At 37.6% G+C, this 16,640-nt stretch overlaps 1 protein-coding gene across 4 annotated transcripts in view; it reads left to right on the plus strand.

Annotated features, from left to right (window-relative positions):
• The window catches only part of TBCK (TBC1 domain containing kinase), a 108,763-nt gene extending 96,095 nt beyond the window's left edge, over positions 1-12,668 (plus strand). For all 4 annotated transcript variants that reach the window (XM_035326348.1, XM_035326346.1, XM_035326347.1 and 1 more), the window contains one exon: positions 10,610-12,668. In XM_035326348.1, coding sequence (XP_035182239.1) covers positions 10,610-10,720 — 111 coding nt within the window. In that variant the 3' untranslated portion in view covers positions 10,721-12,668. The remainder of the gene's footprint in view (positions 1-10,609) is intronic.
• The last annotated feature ends 3,972 nt before the right edge of the window (positions 12,669-16,640 follow it).

The raw sequence follows: 16,640 nt of genomic DNA on the forward strand, positions 1-16,640 counted from the left end.
CTAAGAGTATTACTGTTTGCTAACCCCCTGAGGAATGGGAACAGAAAAAAACAAAATGCTTTCATTTTCAGTAATGACTGTCTTTATGGAAGATAACCTACATACTAGCAAGTCATTTTCTGGGAGTTTTTTTGCAGGGCCAGTCAGAAATGTTGAATCTGAAACAGAAACGCTGTGTTATGTCTAGAACAGAATGAAGAAACAACCTGAAACAAATATCTGTAGGAAAGGAAGGACAGAGGCTTCATGGTATGGGTTGTGGGTTACACTGTAGCTAAGAAGAGCAGATATTTCTCATATAACAGTGACACTCCTAATGCAATCTTGGATTTGTCTCAGCTTTTAAATGATTCATTAAATGGAAAATTGAACGTTTCCTTTGCTATGCACTTCTACAGACTTCGTGTTCTTAGTGAGTCCAAGCACTTCAGCCATGTAAGAAGAATCTGCCTTATCTTTAAACAGTCATGCTACAACTGAAACAATCATTACCACATTTGCATGGAACTGTAAATATATATATATATATATACATACACACATACCTAGCTTGAGACTAGACAAAAATATTAACTATTGTTGTCTTGAATTTTTGCAAAGTAATCTAATAGTATGAATGTGTGGAAACAAAAACAGTATTATCCAAAGTAATACTAAAAAACGTTCAGCATAAAATATATCTTTTCTAAACAGAATTATGTATTTCCAGTTGAAAATGAATTAGCCACTAATTTCTTCCTTCACCATAAAGGAGAATTTTTCAGAAGTGTTGACCGATATTTACTCTACTAAAAATACAGAGATTGGCTCCTCCAAATGTGTTACTTAAATTTATGTAGGGCTGTGTGGGAGTCAAAAGTGTATAAAAATGTTGTTGATTTATAAGGCTATTTGTAATTAGGAGGTTGAATCTTTCAATTACATTTCATGTTAGTAACCTGCTTGACACCATTGAAGTAATAAAAGAAAAAAACACAATGTTGAGTGTATTGAACAGACTTGTAGAAAACTCATTTTTTCCATTTTCACACTTCTTTTCTGTCTTGTGTATTTGATTTGGTGCCAGATGATAAAATATTTAAGTTGGAAAGAAAAAAGCTGTCTAGAACTTGATAGGCAAGAGGGGATAAGAGAGAACTTCACAGTGGCCCTGCTCCAGAAGGAGACAAAAAAGCCAGCAGTGCCCCAGACTGGCTTTAGCAGAACACTTCCTTTGGACAGAATTAAAACAGGGTAATCCTACTTGTTAAGCAACTTAATTTACTTGCCTTGAAAGCTAAATGAATAGGTTTTCTGGTGCATGAGAGCCTTATGAATGCACCATTAGCTGCACAATGGTATTGCAGAGAGACACTTGCATTGGGCATCGTGCAGCAGTGCTTGGCTTGCACTTGTGCTCTGCAGCACGTCCCTTCCTTCAGGCTGGTTCTCCTGTTGTGCTGGCCTTTCTTCTCCTAGGGGATTCCAGACACTTGTTAGCAGCGCAGAAACTTGTTCGTCTCTCAAGACCGTATAAAAGGTGTTATGCTCAAATTAACCAGCCAGATTCTATTTTGATTAACTTAAATATATTAAGCAGAAGCATCTCTTAAGTGAATTAAATTCCCCTTTCCCACATCCACCGATATGAATACCTTGAAGATTCCAATCCAGACAAAGAATCATTACTGTTGGCAGTATAATGGTCAAGTGCTCAAGAGGAGCACTTTTTTTTTTTTTTTTTTTTTTTATGCACAACAAATAGCATTTTGGTGCTCATTAATCTGTCTCTCCTGACTTTTGTCATTTTTGAAATCTGAGATACAATGTGTGAAAAGGTAGATCATAGTTACAGACACATAGGAAAGGCATTTGTTTGGGTTTTGGGGAAGGATGACATTACTTCTCTGTTTCCCATTCCTTAGCCAACTTTGAGGTGGTATTTTCTGCTTTCATTTGCAACTTCTAGACTGTATTGTTGTGATAAAGACTGAAACTAGGATGGGAGAAATAACTTATCTGATATAAAGTCATGCTGCAGTAGCTCAGTTTTGACCCTGACTTGTTGCTTCTTGTGTAGTACAGTTAAGATAAATTTGTTGTTCTTTTTTTTAATTGAAATGCTTTAATAGAATAAAGTTTATAGGACTCTAATATGTGTAATAACTAGAAACTCATTTATTTCTTGCCATCAAAAAAAAAAAATGCAGGCAAGCTGTATGCTGAAGCTTAAAGATTCTACATGGGAATGTTTTAACTTGTGATTGTTACTTTTGTTTAAAATCTGGGTATGTTATGTTGCTATAAATACATTGTCTAGACAATTTCTACAAGTAAATGAAGCAAAGTTGTCTGTCTCATTTTGTCACGGAGTAGCTAATAGTTAAAATACATGAACTATCTCCAAAGCAAAGGCAAGTGGTGCAGGATTTCCATGGGATCTTACTGACCTTTTTCAAGGCAAGAGGGAGAGGGTCAAGTTCAAGATTCTTTTTGTATAACACTGTCCTAGCCTGAAAAAAAACAACAGCAGCTCTTTCTATGTGGAAGTAACATTTTTCTCTAAATGTAGATGTTGATCTATTAACATAAAATCTTTTCTTATGCTTAAAAATGTTGGGTAAAGAAAAAAAGATAATAGAAAACATTTATTTTATGGTACTTTGGAGACTGATACCAAGACAATTTTTTCTGCATATATAATTGAACAGTGAATATGAACTAGAAGTGTTTTTTTTAAAAAAAAAAAAGTCTGGAGAATGTAAGACTAAAATATCTTCTCCATCCACTCATACTCTTTTTTTTTTTTTTTTTTTCAATGTTAAAAAGCTGAATGCAGTAGAATACATGTTCGGACCCATATTGATGTAAAATAGTTCCTTGTGTTTGTGTTCTTGTGCCTGATTGTCTCAGCACACTGCAGGGATGTGTTACTTATTATATGAAGGCTGAGATGCATAGGTAAAAGTGTCTAGTTACTGCTGTGGTGGTTTTTAATTGTTGACTTTTTTTTTTGTTAGTTTAACTTTTGTGCTATTTTTTTTGTTGTTGTTAAAGCCTTTTAAAGAAGCTTTGCCTGAGAAGCATGTCCCTGCATGTTCGAGCTTGTTTCTTCTTATAAACCTGTCTTAAAAAACAAATGGAAACCCATGAGATTTCATAGGGTTGTCTGAAAACTAGGTGTCACATAGAATACTAACGGGCAGATATGTTGAGGCTTCTGAAGACAAATACAATTACTTAGAGGGGGCCACTGAAAATTTTGGAGTGAAAATAAATAGAAATTAGACAATTAACTTCTTGCGATGTTTACATAATCTATCTAATGTATTCTGCACTTCCTTGTAAATGTTGCTTAGCAGAAAAGTAATTGAGCAAATGTGATGAAAACTGAAGGTATTTTCTCTTTGCAAAGAAGGAGGGACTCCTTATGATTCCCAGAACGGCTCTTTCATCTGGTTGAGTTGTTAAGGCATCACCCTGCACTCTGGGTTTAGATGCAGAGCCTAGTGGCATCATCAGGTGTCTTTTGCCACCTTTGAAGAAGAGAGGCTTCATTAATCAGCAGCAATCCTGCTGGTTGTGTCTCTACCTAAGACATGCTAGATTATCTTCATTATTTTATTCCGTAAAGTCTGTATTTTGTTTAGTCTGGTTTTGTTTTTGTAATATGTATACATGTTTTTTTCTTAATCAGCTGAAAGTTAGCCCAGCTGCTGTTGCCAGAACATTGCTCTTCACACAGCCCAAGAAAGGCACTTGGGCTGCAAGCCAGCAGTTGTGCTGGCTTTGTAATTCTGCCCCTGTCAGTGGCTTTGGTTAGTTTGCACGGCATGCCTGAAGTACAGCAGAGATGACCTAAATATTCCCCTTTTCCCATTAGGTATGAAAGAGGAAGAGCGGAAAATGAAAGATGGAGGCTCAGGAGCAGAATTTGAATGTTCCTTTCCCAGTTCTGAAGTAGGTGCCAAGGAAAGACTACTTCTAAAACTCCCAATAGGTTCTGTTCTTTAATCCTTATTGAGACCAATAGTTACAGTTATGGGAAATTTTAGGTGGTTCGTTGGTGTAGATGTTGTTTGGCTCACCTGTCTGCCTTACTACCCAGAGGTTTGGATGGTTCTGAGGAGTGGTTGTGGGGTCATCAGCTTTTCCTATCAGAACATGCCTGACTTCTGGGAGATGCTGGCAAGCAGGATTTCAACTCTTCTCAACCATCTAGAAGCTCTGTAAGGATTGGAGAGGTGCGAGATGGTAAACCTAAATGCTGGAAGGCTGCCAGGCTCCAAAGTTTCTTCCACGTATGCCAGTCTTGTCTGTGAGCATACTGTCTTTGTGGGCTGCACCTCTGAAAGAGCACCCTAGTCCTTGCATGAGCTTGTGTGGATTAGGTCATATCTGTAGTATTTAGGGCTACCACATAATAACATAGATTAAGCACTTTGTGCAGCTGTTCTATAGTCTGTTTTATATTTCCTGGTATTTTGGTTCAGAGAATCAGAAATAGTGATAACTGAAATAGAGATGGAAATGAACCAAGGGTGTGTTACAGCTCCAGGAGACTTGAATTTGAATTATTTGAATTATTGCTAGCTAGGGTTGTATTGGTGAATTGGGCACTTCCAATATCCATACTGCTTGTCTGGGGCAGGTGTTTTGTTCTTCTTTAAACTTGTTCTGAACCAGCTTTTGAAGAGAACTGGCTGCCTGCTACAGGAAGGACATGTGCATTTGGAGGGAGGGCCAAGGACTTACATCTTAGAGTTTAAGAGGAAATAGGCCAAAACTGGCAGTGTAGGTATGCCATCAATAATGTCTAAGAGCTGGTAGTTTTTATATGGATTTGCTGTAGGCTGCCTAGTCAGCTCTCTCTCTGGTTAAAAAAACACGAGACTTCAATTTGGGTAGTGTTACTAAAAAGTAAAGCAAAGTGCAAAGAAAGGTTTTGTACTTCCAAGCGTTTCTTTGAACATTTCTCCACATCTAGGACAGACTTTAGACAATTCTACAAAAAAGCCATCCTAAAAATAAAGCGAAGAATAAAGTGAAGTGAACAGAATTTCTTTGGACACGTAAGGGGGAAAGAGATAGACTCATGCTCTCTTTATGTTCAGGCCACATGTGTTATGCATCTCTTCACTAACAGCTTTTCTATTTTCTGCTCAAAAAATAGAATAGGTGTGCTTTTTGCAGTTTAATTCCTACAGTCTATTCAGCTGTATTGGGTGCATTGCTTATATTTTGGTCAGTATAAGCTGTTTACAGCAGCTAAAACTCTACAGATGAGTTTTCATTTTCAGGTTCTCACTTTCAGCTGTTTTGTGTGTTTGTGTGTAATATTACATTTCTAAATGGAAGATTAAAATAGCAGGTGTTAAAAAGTTTCTACTTGGAGAAATGTGAGTTGTTGCTCTTAATTTCTCAGTAAAATTTATCCCCAAACCAGCTATTAAATATTTGTTTGTCTAGGCTTATTTTTGCAGATCTTTGCATGTACGTGCTGTAAGTTTCTGTTGTATTTTTGTCCTGATGGAATGGAAAGTGTTCCTTTTTGGCCAGGTCTGTGTGAGAAGATTTGTTTTTCTTCATCTTGTTAGAGTAAGTTCTCTTTTTTTTTCTGCCTTTTTTTTTTTCTTTTTTTTTTTAAATCATATTATGTGTCTGTGTAAAGTTGTGCTCCTTGTGTTTTGTACTTCATACCATAACTGTTAGCCAGGCACTGTTTTGTTGGTCTGGGAAACTTCAAGTGACTCTCTCTCACCTTGGTGTTAAAGTATGCTTTCACTTACCTGAAACCTTTTAATAGAAGAAGAACCTGACTAAAATTAATCTTGTGCTGGGTCTGCTTTCTGACACATGAAAAGGGTTGGTTTAAATAAATAAGAATTATAAAAAGCTCTGATGACCATGATGTGCTTTCAGATTGGCTAACTCTTTACTGAAATCATACAGCAAAGCAGACTGCACTCCCTGACAGGTTTGTCCAGTATGTGATTATAAATGAAAAAAACAGAAATCTTATGATAGTGGATGGCAATACTACACAATTTGGTTAATGTCTCTTCCAGCTTCTCATGTACCTCCCTTTCTTCTGACTCCTTTGGTGTACGATGTTATTTTTATACCCCGATAACATTGGTCACAGCTGTCCTTTTTGATAGCCTGGTACAGTAAGTTATTCCTCCTTCCCTCCCAGCTTGCCCTTTAATTACTACCTGTCACAGGAATGTCTGTGAAAGTGAATAATGTATACGTAACAACCCCTGTGGCTAGCCTGAAGGGAGCTGGGAACAATGCTGCTCAAGCTGTGTGGTGTTATTACGGCTCTTTGCTGCAGACAGTCTGAAAGTGTGATGTGCCTAGTGTAATATGCCCAGCACACTTGAAAGGTGTGATTTTCCTGCTTGGAACATAGTAGAAACATTTTGATAAATGCTCCTTTGGTGAATATCAGTTTCTCATTTTAAACTGTGCAGATTATTAAGGTTCTTGATATTTAATGGTACTTAAAAGAGCGGTCCTGTCATGCCGTTTGTATCAAGAGCAACACCCATACAGGGTAAAATGTTTAATATTTACCCAGGTTTTGATACAAATTTGCTTTGATCTTGCCTGTGTTTTTGAAAGCCTGACTTTGTGAGTGAAAAAGTCTTAGCTTACTGCTTTCATGTGTAAATTATAATTTGCTGTCGCAGTTGTACTCACCAGGAAGGATGTTTTATGTGGAGGTGATTGATGTATCATGTAATAGGGGAATGGTGTTTCCAAAATCTTCACCAAAGCCGTGGCATAGGAGTTGTTAAACACATCGCTTACGTATTCAACCTTCCATATATAATATTTTCTGTGAAAACAGCAAAAGGAAGTTCAATTTAAATTCTAGACGCAGCCAGTAAAAACACAGTAACCTTTCTTGGAAACTGTGTTTTGAGGAAAGGCCACCCAAGACAGAAAGGAAAAAGCTTGAAGTCTTCTGTCTTTTTTCTAATCCTCTCCCACAGATAAGCAGTAACACCGTTTCCCCAAGAAAAGGGTCCAGTACTTCGTAGTGTTGTTGTCCAAATGGAAACAGAAGCGCTACAGAGGACTGTGATCCATTGGTGGTATGGGGAAACATCTCAAGTGATGTCAGTACAAGCACTTTGTACAGCTGAGAAAGCATAATCACCTTCTAAGTGACTTAGGTTCGTTTCTTTTTAAAATCAGCCTGTATAATAGAAATCTAGCTGTGAACTACACTTACATGTTTCAATAACTCTCTCTTTAAAATGTTAGATGCTTTACAGGTTGCTAAAGTTGATGTAACTCACCTCCTCATCTCCTCATATTATCTTCTGTCATAATAGCACCTCTGTAAATCAACTTAGTAGAATAAAACTCTGTATTCAGGTGCCTGTTCTTTAGTTTCTGGTTTGACACTTTTAGATAGCACTCCTAAAAGAAATAGAGCCCAGGTGTTAAGTCCAAGGTGACAGTTTCTGCTTCAGAAATAGTCTGTGGTATAAATTCAGAAGAGCACCTTGGGGTTGCTTGATTCTTTCAACTTTTTTGGGAAATACAATTTTTTTCCTTCTCTCTCTTAATTTCTTGGATGTGGGTTGCTGATATTTCATAAATTTCATCATGATTTCATAGATGAAGAACATGAAGGGTCCTCCTGTGTAGCTATTTCAGATAGTCCTTCCTCTCATGCCTCTACATCAGTGCACGTGCCAGACATAACACTTTTGTGTGTCCTGAAAATACTGGCTTCAGTTCTGAAAATACTAGCTAAAGTATTTTCAGAATTCAACAGGATATTTTGGCAGGGAAAGATAGCAGGTGGTACTGGAACATTTCAGAAACATGGTGAACAAGCTCCTCTTCTTGTCTGCAACAGAGGGACTCCTCCCTCTGGGAGAGGAGGGCACAAACATATACTAGAACAGAACTATAAAAAGTCGAAGCTTTAATTAGGGAGGAAGGCTATTACACTAGTTAGATGGCTTCTTCTAAATCTACTCTTTACCAAAAGTTATTTCTATTTTGTGTAACACAATGTAGGAATATGAAAGTTGAAGTGTGAATGTCTTCAATTAGATCAAATCCTATTAACCTGTGAGTTAAATCTTGACTCTTCTCTTCTTTGCAGTGCAGAGCCACAGTGCGTTTTCAGAGACAGATGTATTTGCAGAGTTCATGGAGGCTGATATTTGGAGTCTGCTGGCAGCTCTCAGCTTATAGCAATTTATAAGCCACTGCGCCTCTGACTTGCAGCTAATTCTCACAGTAGTGAGGTACCAACAGTAGTGCAATACTAATACATTTCCTACTCGCTGAATTTTCCCCATCTGGATGTTCAGATACAATATTTTGAGCTGTAGTTGCTGTATTTCTCACAGAAGCTGTGTGGACAACTGCAGACAGTTCTGTGACAACTTAAGGGGGAAAAAAAAGCCAGTTCATCTTGTGGTGTATCTTCTTATCATGTCTCTTGTGCTTTCTACATGCCATTTGCTAACAGCCACAAATTCTGCAGTGCTTGCTTCCTGGAGCCTGTTTGAGAAAGTGACAGACTTCACCATAAGATTGCAAAGAAATCTCATCATGTGCAGTAAACAAAAGTTATTTCTAGCCATACCTTGGTTACAAAAGCAGTTCTAAAATATGGTGGGACGCAGGCCTTAGTGCTCAAACCTTAAATATAAAATTATTATTTGCATATTTTCAGGTTACATGAAATGGTAATTATAATATGGATAGAGCCTGGAACAATTAGGAGGAAAGTTTACAGTTTGTTTTCAGAAATGGAATCTCTCTACTGACACAAAGGACGTTGTACTCAGCCAATAACATACTGCTTCCTATCAGTCTGAACGCTTGTTGTCATTTTCCACTTCTGCCAGTTATGAGCAGCATTGGATGGAGTCCAAGGCAGAGCATTAGTCACAGGTGGAGAGCACTGCAAAGTGACAGATCTGAATGTATGAAGCAGAGATGTGCAATAGGAGTATTTCACTGTATATACTGTTTTTGGAGCTCATGGCATGCACAGCTGAGCACTGTTCTTGACAAAGGGAAATATATTTGCCTCTTTTACTGTACACCACATTTATGGACTATAATTACAGTGAGAGGTAATCGGACTTTCCTAGTGCAATGTCTCTGCAAATCATACTGCTTCTGCATCAGAGAGCCTCTGTGAAAGCATGACACTTACTTTTCTCATGCAAAATGGCATCTGTATATGGATTAACTTTAATGTTAGCTGTTTTGATTGTTTGATGGTGTTGTGGGGATTTTGTGTTGTGTTTTTTCCCCCCATTTGATCCTTTGAATCCTGAGGAGACTGACCCAAAATAGTAAGGGAAGAGATGATCAAACCTACTTTTGGTCTTCCTTAGGTGAGTACTTCAAACAGACATGACAGCCAAAATGTCCTGACTGATGCACTTTAGCCTCTTATTCTGCCTTGAGCTCTTACTCTGCCACAACGAGTTCTCAGTGGTCACAGATCATATACTGGTTGCTCACTGCCTGGTTAAATCTGTCCTGAAACCGAAGGAAAGGAATACAGTAGTTGTTTTGACACGTAGATGTACAGAAATTAATTCTCTATATTAAATACCTTCAATGTGAAGCAAAATTTCTGGCTATGGAAGGAGGTTAAAACTTTGCTACTGTGAACTCTTACCTTTTAAAGAGATTATTTCAGTTGTTGTACTCATTCAGGTAGTCACGTGGTACATCTTGTTCTGCCTTTGTATCTGTTAACGCTATCACAGCTAATTAGAGTGAATGTAAGAGGAAATCCCTTGTACCAAGTTTGGACAGGGTGCCTACTGCTGTTCTGTAGTTGGTAATGTTGTTTCTGGAAAGGTAGTTATTTGGGCATCATGCTTGCACTGGGTTCTGCAATAGTATCATGAATCATTTTAAAGAGTTGAAAAGGGAAGTATGACTGTTTTACATGGCCCATTTGGAAGCACTTACTGTTTTTACAAGTGGTACTAATTAGTCAACCTGGTATAAAGCAACAATTTGCAAGACTGGAATGGCAGGCCAGTCTGTCTTGCAGCTATTGGAAATAAGGTAAAATTACTTTGGATTCTCACCAATTAATCCATTCTTAGTGACTTGCTTTTTAATGTACTGCAATCACTATTTAGAAGGCAAGTTTGACATGTGATGAACGAAATAATGTTCTTTAAGCGGTGTAGCAATTTTTCATCAAGATGCTACGTGGAAACTGACAATTGCCATGTTCGGTTTATAGAATGAATTAACTGGGGAGAGGGTTTCAAGGACTACGGAAGGTGGGGGCTTGCTAACCCCATGTAACTTGCCTGATATTTCACAGTTTGAGAGGCGTTCCAGAGATTACTCCAAGATTAAGCAATTCTGTAACAATGAGGTAAAATCCTGCCTGAGCAAAAATGAGTAAGGTTCAGGTATGACATTTTCACAACCACCAAATTATTTCCAGCTGTTGCAACAGACAGGCCTGGATTCCTGTGTGGGACTGGTTGGTGCAAAAAAGAACTTCTAGAATCTTATAAGCTTTCTTTTAACTTGGTTTTCATAACATAAAGCATTTCTTTTTGGCTTACGGTCGATGATACACAGCATGTTAATGATATATCTGCTTCAGTTTGCAGCTCATCTAGTGAAGAATAAATACCCACGAATCTGCATTCTAGATGGAGGAATCAACAAGATCAAGCCAACTGGTCTCCTCACTGTTCCTTCTCCACAAATATAAGTGACTGTAAATGTTTGGGACAATCTGTCTGAATAGACAAGTCTTACAGTTCAGCATGCATATCCTGAACTCAAAGGGCATTATGTTATTTTCACTATACAACCTCTCTGGATGATCAGTTGTCTTAGCTTGCAGATCAAGATCAGAGGTTTTACGCTTATTCTTTGATAAAGAGCTTCAGTTGGCACAGATGGAAAATGTGAATCTTAAGGTTTTCTACAAAACTTCTTTCAGCAATGATGTATTATGTAACTGGCTGAGCTCACAGAAAGAGAAACTCAGCTAGCATTTGGTTTCTTAGAAATTTTTCTGCAGAATGAAATAATCTGACAAGTGATGGCTTGAAGCTGCGCTTAAATAGATTATTCTTCAAAAGTATTTTACTGTGAATATTGAAAGTAATGAGCTGAAGTTGTGTCCTGTGTATCAAAGAAGGAAAAAATGTGTTCTCTTTTATTTTGAAGAATAATTGCTGTATCTTGTGACCTACTTTTGTTGTTGTGGTTGTTTTGAGAAGGCATTTTTCATCTGGATTGGAAATAAAGATATGTCCTAGATTGGAGATCACTGTAAGAGCTGCTGCTAAGTCAGTCCAAAGTGTATCATATGCTGCAGAAGTGGAGAAGGCATTTTCTTATGTGGAGAATTTAACATCCAGTTTCCTGAAACATGGCAAATGTAACTGTTTCTGAAAAAATTATGTGTACCCCAAACATTTTTTTTTAGCAATGCTATCTTACAACAATAGATCCTTTATTCCACAAATGCTAATGTTTATCCATGTTATTAGCTCACACCTTAAAAAGAATCAATGTAGTTGTAATTTTCATATAAAACTAGTCTAGAGAAATTACTGTTTTATGAATGTACTCTCTAATTGGAAGTGTGAAGTTCTGTTTGGTTTATTTGCAATTCTTTCAGCTAGTGCTGCAGACTTTTTGGAGTCCTGTAATTTAAAACTGACAGATGAAGACAGCAATCCTGTTTGCAAACTAAGTTTGCAAACTAAAAGGGATCCAAGTGCTGCAGATGAGTGAAAGCAGGGTTCTGCAAAGGGCATAAGGCAACAGTCCACTAGAGGATGTGGAAATTACTTTGCAGTAAGAAGCCAGAAGTATTGAAAGCACCAGTAGGGACAGGAATTAACATCTCTGTTGCAAGTAAGCTAAGAATACATGTGATTCAGACAGATTTGGGGGAGATGTTTTAAAACAAACAAAAAAACACCACTGTATTTCTCCCCCTCAAAATCCCAGATTAACTTTCCTAGCATGTCAGCTCCGTTACTCCAAAAATAATATGGGGGAGGTGTGGAGGGATTCTAGGAAAATAAAATAAACTAGTTCAAGAACGCTACTTGAAAATAGTACCTTTAATCCAGGAAAAGCAGTTCTTATGATTTAAGACTGACAGGATGGCTCTGACATTAAATGGGAAGTTGGAATAATTTACTTTAGACAGAAGGGAAGAAGAAGCTTTTACATTTCTGTTTCTACATTTTTCAAGTTTAGAAAACGTTGTGACACTTGGGTATAAAATATATTTTGTAAAACAAACAGAATGACAAAGAGCTGCTCACTTGGTTACAGTCACACGTTAGTTTTTATTGTAAATTTGACACTATTTTTGCTCTTTGTTAGAGCATAGCCTGACACAGAGGTTTACACAATATGACCTCACTGTTAGGGTAACAAGGATTTGCTCTGGAAGATACGATTATCATATGCCTTACTTGAGGATTTTCAGTCATGAACAGTATATAGTTTGGCAAATAAGAACATTGCAGCAACTAATTTTATTTTATTTTTCCTTGTCACAAGAGATTTCCAAAGCTGAGACAGTTGTGAGAGGGGAGGAGAGGAAAGAAGAGGTCGCTGAGAAGGCTGTGAACCCAGGTCATGAATATTCTCTGTAGATCACAGGCAAAATATATATATTTAATATCTGTTGTTGGTTTGTTGTTTGTTTGGTTTTTTTGAACTGATACTGCGGAAGATGAGACCTTGTGGAAGGTGCTGAAAGAAGTCTTTGTTTTCATCTGTGTGATGGCCAGAATATTTCATTCTGAATTTTCAGAAGCTAGGCTCTCGAGCTGAGGTTATCTCCAGCAAGTTTCAGTCTTACCTTACCACAACTGTTATTTTGAGAGCATTAATGAGAAAGTATGATGAGTGAAAAGAACACGGGGAAGGAAAGGCACCATTCAGCTCCATTTATCTTAGTTGTGATTTGTCTTAAGAAAATTAAAAAAAAAAAAAAAAAAAAGGAAAAAGATGGAATTACAATTTACTGATATATGTGGGCTTTCTTAGGTGTAATGCCAGCATACTGTACTGAAGTTTTAAAAAGTTCTTGACATTAAAAATCTAAGAAGTTTGATAGGGTGACTGGATAAAGGATCGGAAAGAAATACAGGTCTCTGCTAGCAGAGGATTTCTCCATAAATATCTGGCAAGGCCTGTGTCTCTCAGGTGACTTTAAAAGTGGTGTAGAAACAGAGAGGAGTGGTGAGCAAACACCACCATGCTGATAATACAAAACCACCCCCTGTGATCAATCTTTTGCTTGTCTGCTTGGCTAAAGAGAAAGACCTTGCGATACTCAATGACAGAGAAACTCACTATGGAAGGGTGCATATGGGACACTGGAGAACCAGTTTTAACCATATTCAGTGGTGAATTCATTGACAGACAAGAATCATCATTCCAAAACTTAAGAACAGCCAGACAAACCCCACAGAGTGTTGGTGATTATAAGGGAAGAAATGAACAAAGCAAGTTCTACCATCACAGAAATAACCTGTGTGGTACATTTTGAATACAGTACTGGTGCTTTATAGTACCAAAAAAGATGCACAGGATACAAAACAGAAGATGTTGTGTTGATTGAAGATCTTTGGCATGGAAAAAGAGACAACCAAAACAGAACATATCCTATTTTCCCAAAAGTGCATCCTTAAACTGTGGAATTTGTTGCCAGAAGAGGCCAGAAGTGTAAAAATACTCGTAAAGAAGGATTTGTCTAATCCTTCTTTATGGAAGTGTTGTAGAAGAGTTGAGTTTCTGACTATTACCACAATGTACCATCAACAGTATTGAACTCATGGAATTCCTAATCTATTGATTAAGAGAGGCTGAGAGAATACACCAGAGATGGATTACACCATATTTCCTGTGCTCCTTTTTCAAGCATGTATTTCATTAGTGGATATTGGGCCATACCCAGTACAGCAGTTTGGGTGATGTTATATATTTAATCCCAGCTTAATGGTTCTCTCTCCTTTATGCAGGTACTCAGAAAGGACTTTAAGCCCAAAGAATAAAATGCCTGTAAGAAAATAAGATTTAATGTATCCCTCGCTCCTCGTTCCTCTGGTAGGAAAGGTAGGAAGTGTTCAGTATCTGCTGCAGCTAATATTTAGAATAAGAAGCCAGGTTATCTTTCAAATTAAAAATACCTAATACCTAACAGGTTCAACACTTCCTTTTTGAATAATACAGCCATTTTTAGTGTTGAAATATTGCACATCTGTAGATTTCAACTCTAGTGCAGTTCAGTCTTACCTTTGAATTTAAATAGTAAGATTTAAGTCACATGTATTTGTGTATGGATATATTCTTACAGCAAGCTTAAAAGCTGCCATTAAGTAAGAGTTTACATGGTAAAGTGATGTTTATATGTGTTTTCCATGAGAAGTCATGGGACAGGATGTGTGTAAAAGCAGAAAATGTCAAGAATTGCTAAACAACACTGATTTTTTCCCATTTACATAGAACTACATGGGAAGTTGTGTAGCTAACAGCTGGATATGACTGCAAGTCACTGGTACACCTGAACTTACTACTTCAGTCAACATTTTTGAAAGTGTGCCTATAAATTGGCATACTCTGTCTAGATTCAAGCATGTAGGACAAGTGCTCTGTCACAAAATTAGCTCTTGATCTCCTCTTCCCTATGCTAGGGAAAATCTTGCTTTTTGTGGTAATTTTTCATTAGAGAATTTATCCCATTTTTGTAGTGGTTGCCCAGTTTAAGAAATGAGTAACCAAACGTATTTGCTCAGTTGTTCTGCCAATTTTGGCAGTGCTCTGGTGGAGCAAGCAGTTGTCAGATTTCATAGAGTTCTGTGGAGAGACTTTTGGAGGCAAGGTTTTTTTAGCATGTGTATTTCTGTCATTTATCCAGCAGTGCCAGAGTCATTCTCTGTTTTAGACTGCAACTGGATATCATGAAGATCTAGTAGGAGAAAACCAATTACTGTTCTTCAGAGCTGTTGTTTTCTGCTAGAATAAAAACATTCCAACTAAATATTTCCCACTGTTTAGTCTGGAAAACATAGCCTTTCCCAGTCTGATTTTTTCCTACAGGTTTAAAAACATACTGAATTTGCCCCAGTTACATGTGCCTATAGCTTCCTGCTAGGACAGCCAAGTTCCCCATATAGTACCCAGGTGGACACCTAGGGAGAAGCGAGCAAAGGAGATAAACCCTCTTAGTCTTCCATCTTTGATCATTGCAGACTATCAAATAATTGCTGTTAAAATAGAATGTCTTTCTTTAGACCAGACATAGTGTTCTGAGAATTTTAAAGTAGATATTTGTTATTTTTTAAATGTATCTTTTCCCTTTAGATTCATGGTCTCCCCTCTGTCAATATAGGGTATCTGGTAGACAGCCTTTCTAGTATTTCCAACGTAGAAACAGTAACCACAGCAGCTAGGCGGAGAAAGGTATGTCTTCTTTTACTTAAGTGATTTCTTCTTCTGATCTCCTAAATAATCTGTAGAAGTATGAAGAGCTAACTAATTTGTTGGAATGGGCAAGGGGTTAAATTTAAACAGCATCCTTTCCTTGTGTCTTTTTCTAGGCTTTAATCTATCATTAGGCTAACTGATCCTTTTGTGTCTTTGTGTAGACAGAATTTGCGCAGGCGTAATAAGATGATGCAATGTTTTTTCTATGACCTTCTGGATATCATTAAGTATTTATCGAGTTATTAGATCTGCCATCCCTTTTTTTATGAGTATTATCTCTCATGAGGAGGACTCAACTTCTCACACCTTCCCTATCATCCTGAGAAGAACCTGCTCTAAGAGTGCCCGTGGTCAGGTATGTAAAAGATAGTTGTACATTACAGTCAGTTAGCGAGACTTTCCATGCTGCTTTAGTGAGCTAAGGAGGATGGTTATCGGATTCAATCTTAGCTGGACTTCAGAGCTGCATTGCACACAGCTCAAATTATAAGGTTATTATTCAGAGAGATACTGTGAGAGAGTCTGTTAATTCTGTGGCCTGAGACATACTCCCTGTTCCTATTTGCAGCGCATGAGTGTCGTCCACAATATCCATTCTGGAGATTTAATTTACGTTTTCAGTTTGGGTAGTGAATTAGGCTTCTTCAGTGAAGATAAAAACTGTTTATTTCCTTCTTTAGCTTTCACAGTGTTAATATTTTGCTATTTTGGTCTGGGAATTGTGTGGGAATAAGTGTGGCCTTTTAGTCTCCCATTTTCAGATAGCTTTTCTCTGCTCGTGAGTGAGACTGACGTCTCTCACTGTTATGTTGGAAGCTTAATTTCTGTCATCAGTCTTATCTTGCTATTTGATTCCTTGTCCTGGTCCAACTTGCAAAGATTGACTGGAAGAATTTTTATTCCTCCCAAAAGAGTGTTTCTTTCCAGGACAAGTAGTGAAACTTGATCAGTGCTGACTGAGCAAACATTAGATTTGTGTACTTGACTAGATAAACTGCAGATTTTCCTTTTTCTTTGAATCCCAAGCTGTAAAGCCGGTGTTGTTTAAAATTTCTAGCCTCAGTTGAGAGATGATGCTAGAAAGCATGTTCTGTTTTGGAAGTAGTGTTCCATTTGTCTTTGAAGTAACCATGAGCCTTACCACTAAAATACCTGTTGGACAGCAG

Source organism: Oxyura jamaicensis, chromosome 4, assembly GCF_011077185.1.
Source record: "Oxyura jamaicensis isolate SHBP4307 breed ruddy duck chromosome 4, BPBGC_Ojam_1.0, whole genome shotgun sequence".
Lineage (NCBI taxonomy): Eukaryota > Metazoa > Chordata > Aves > Anseriformes > Anatidae > Oxyura > Oxyura jamaicensis.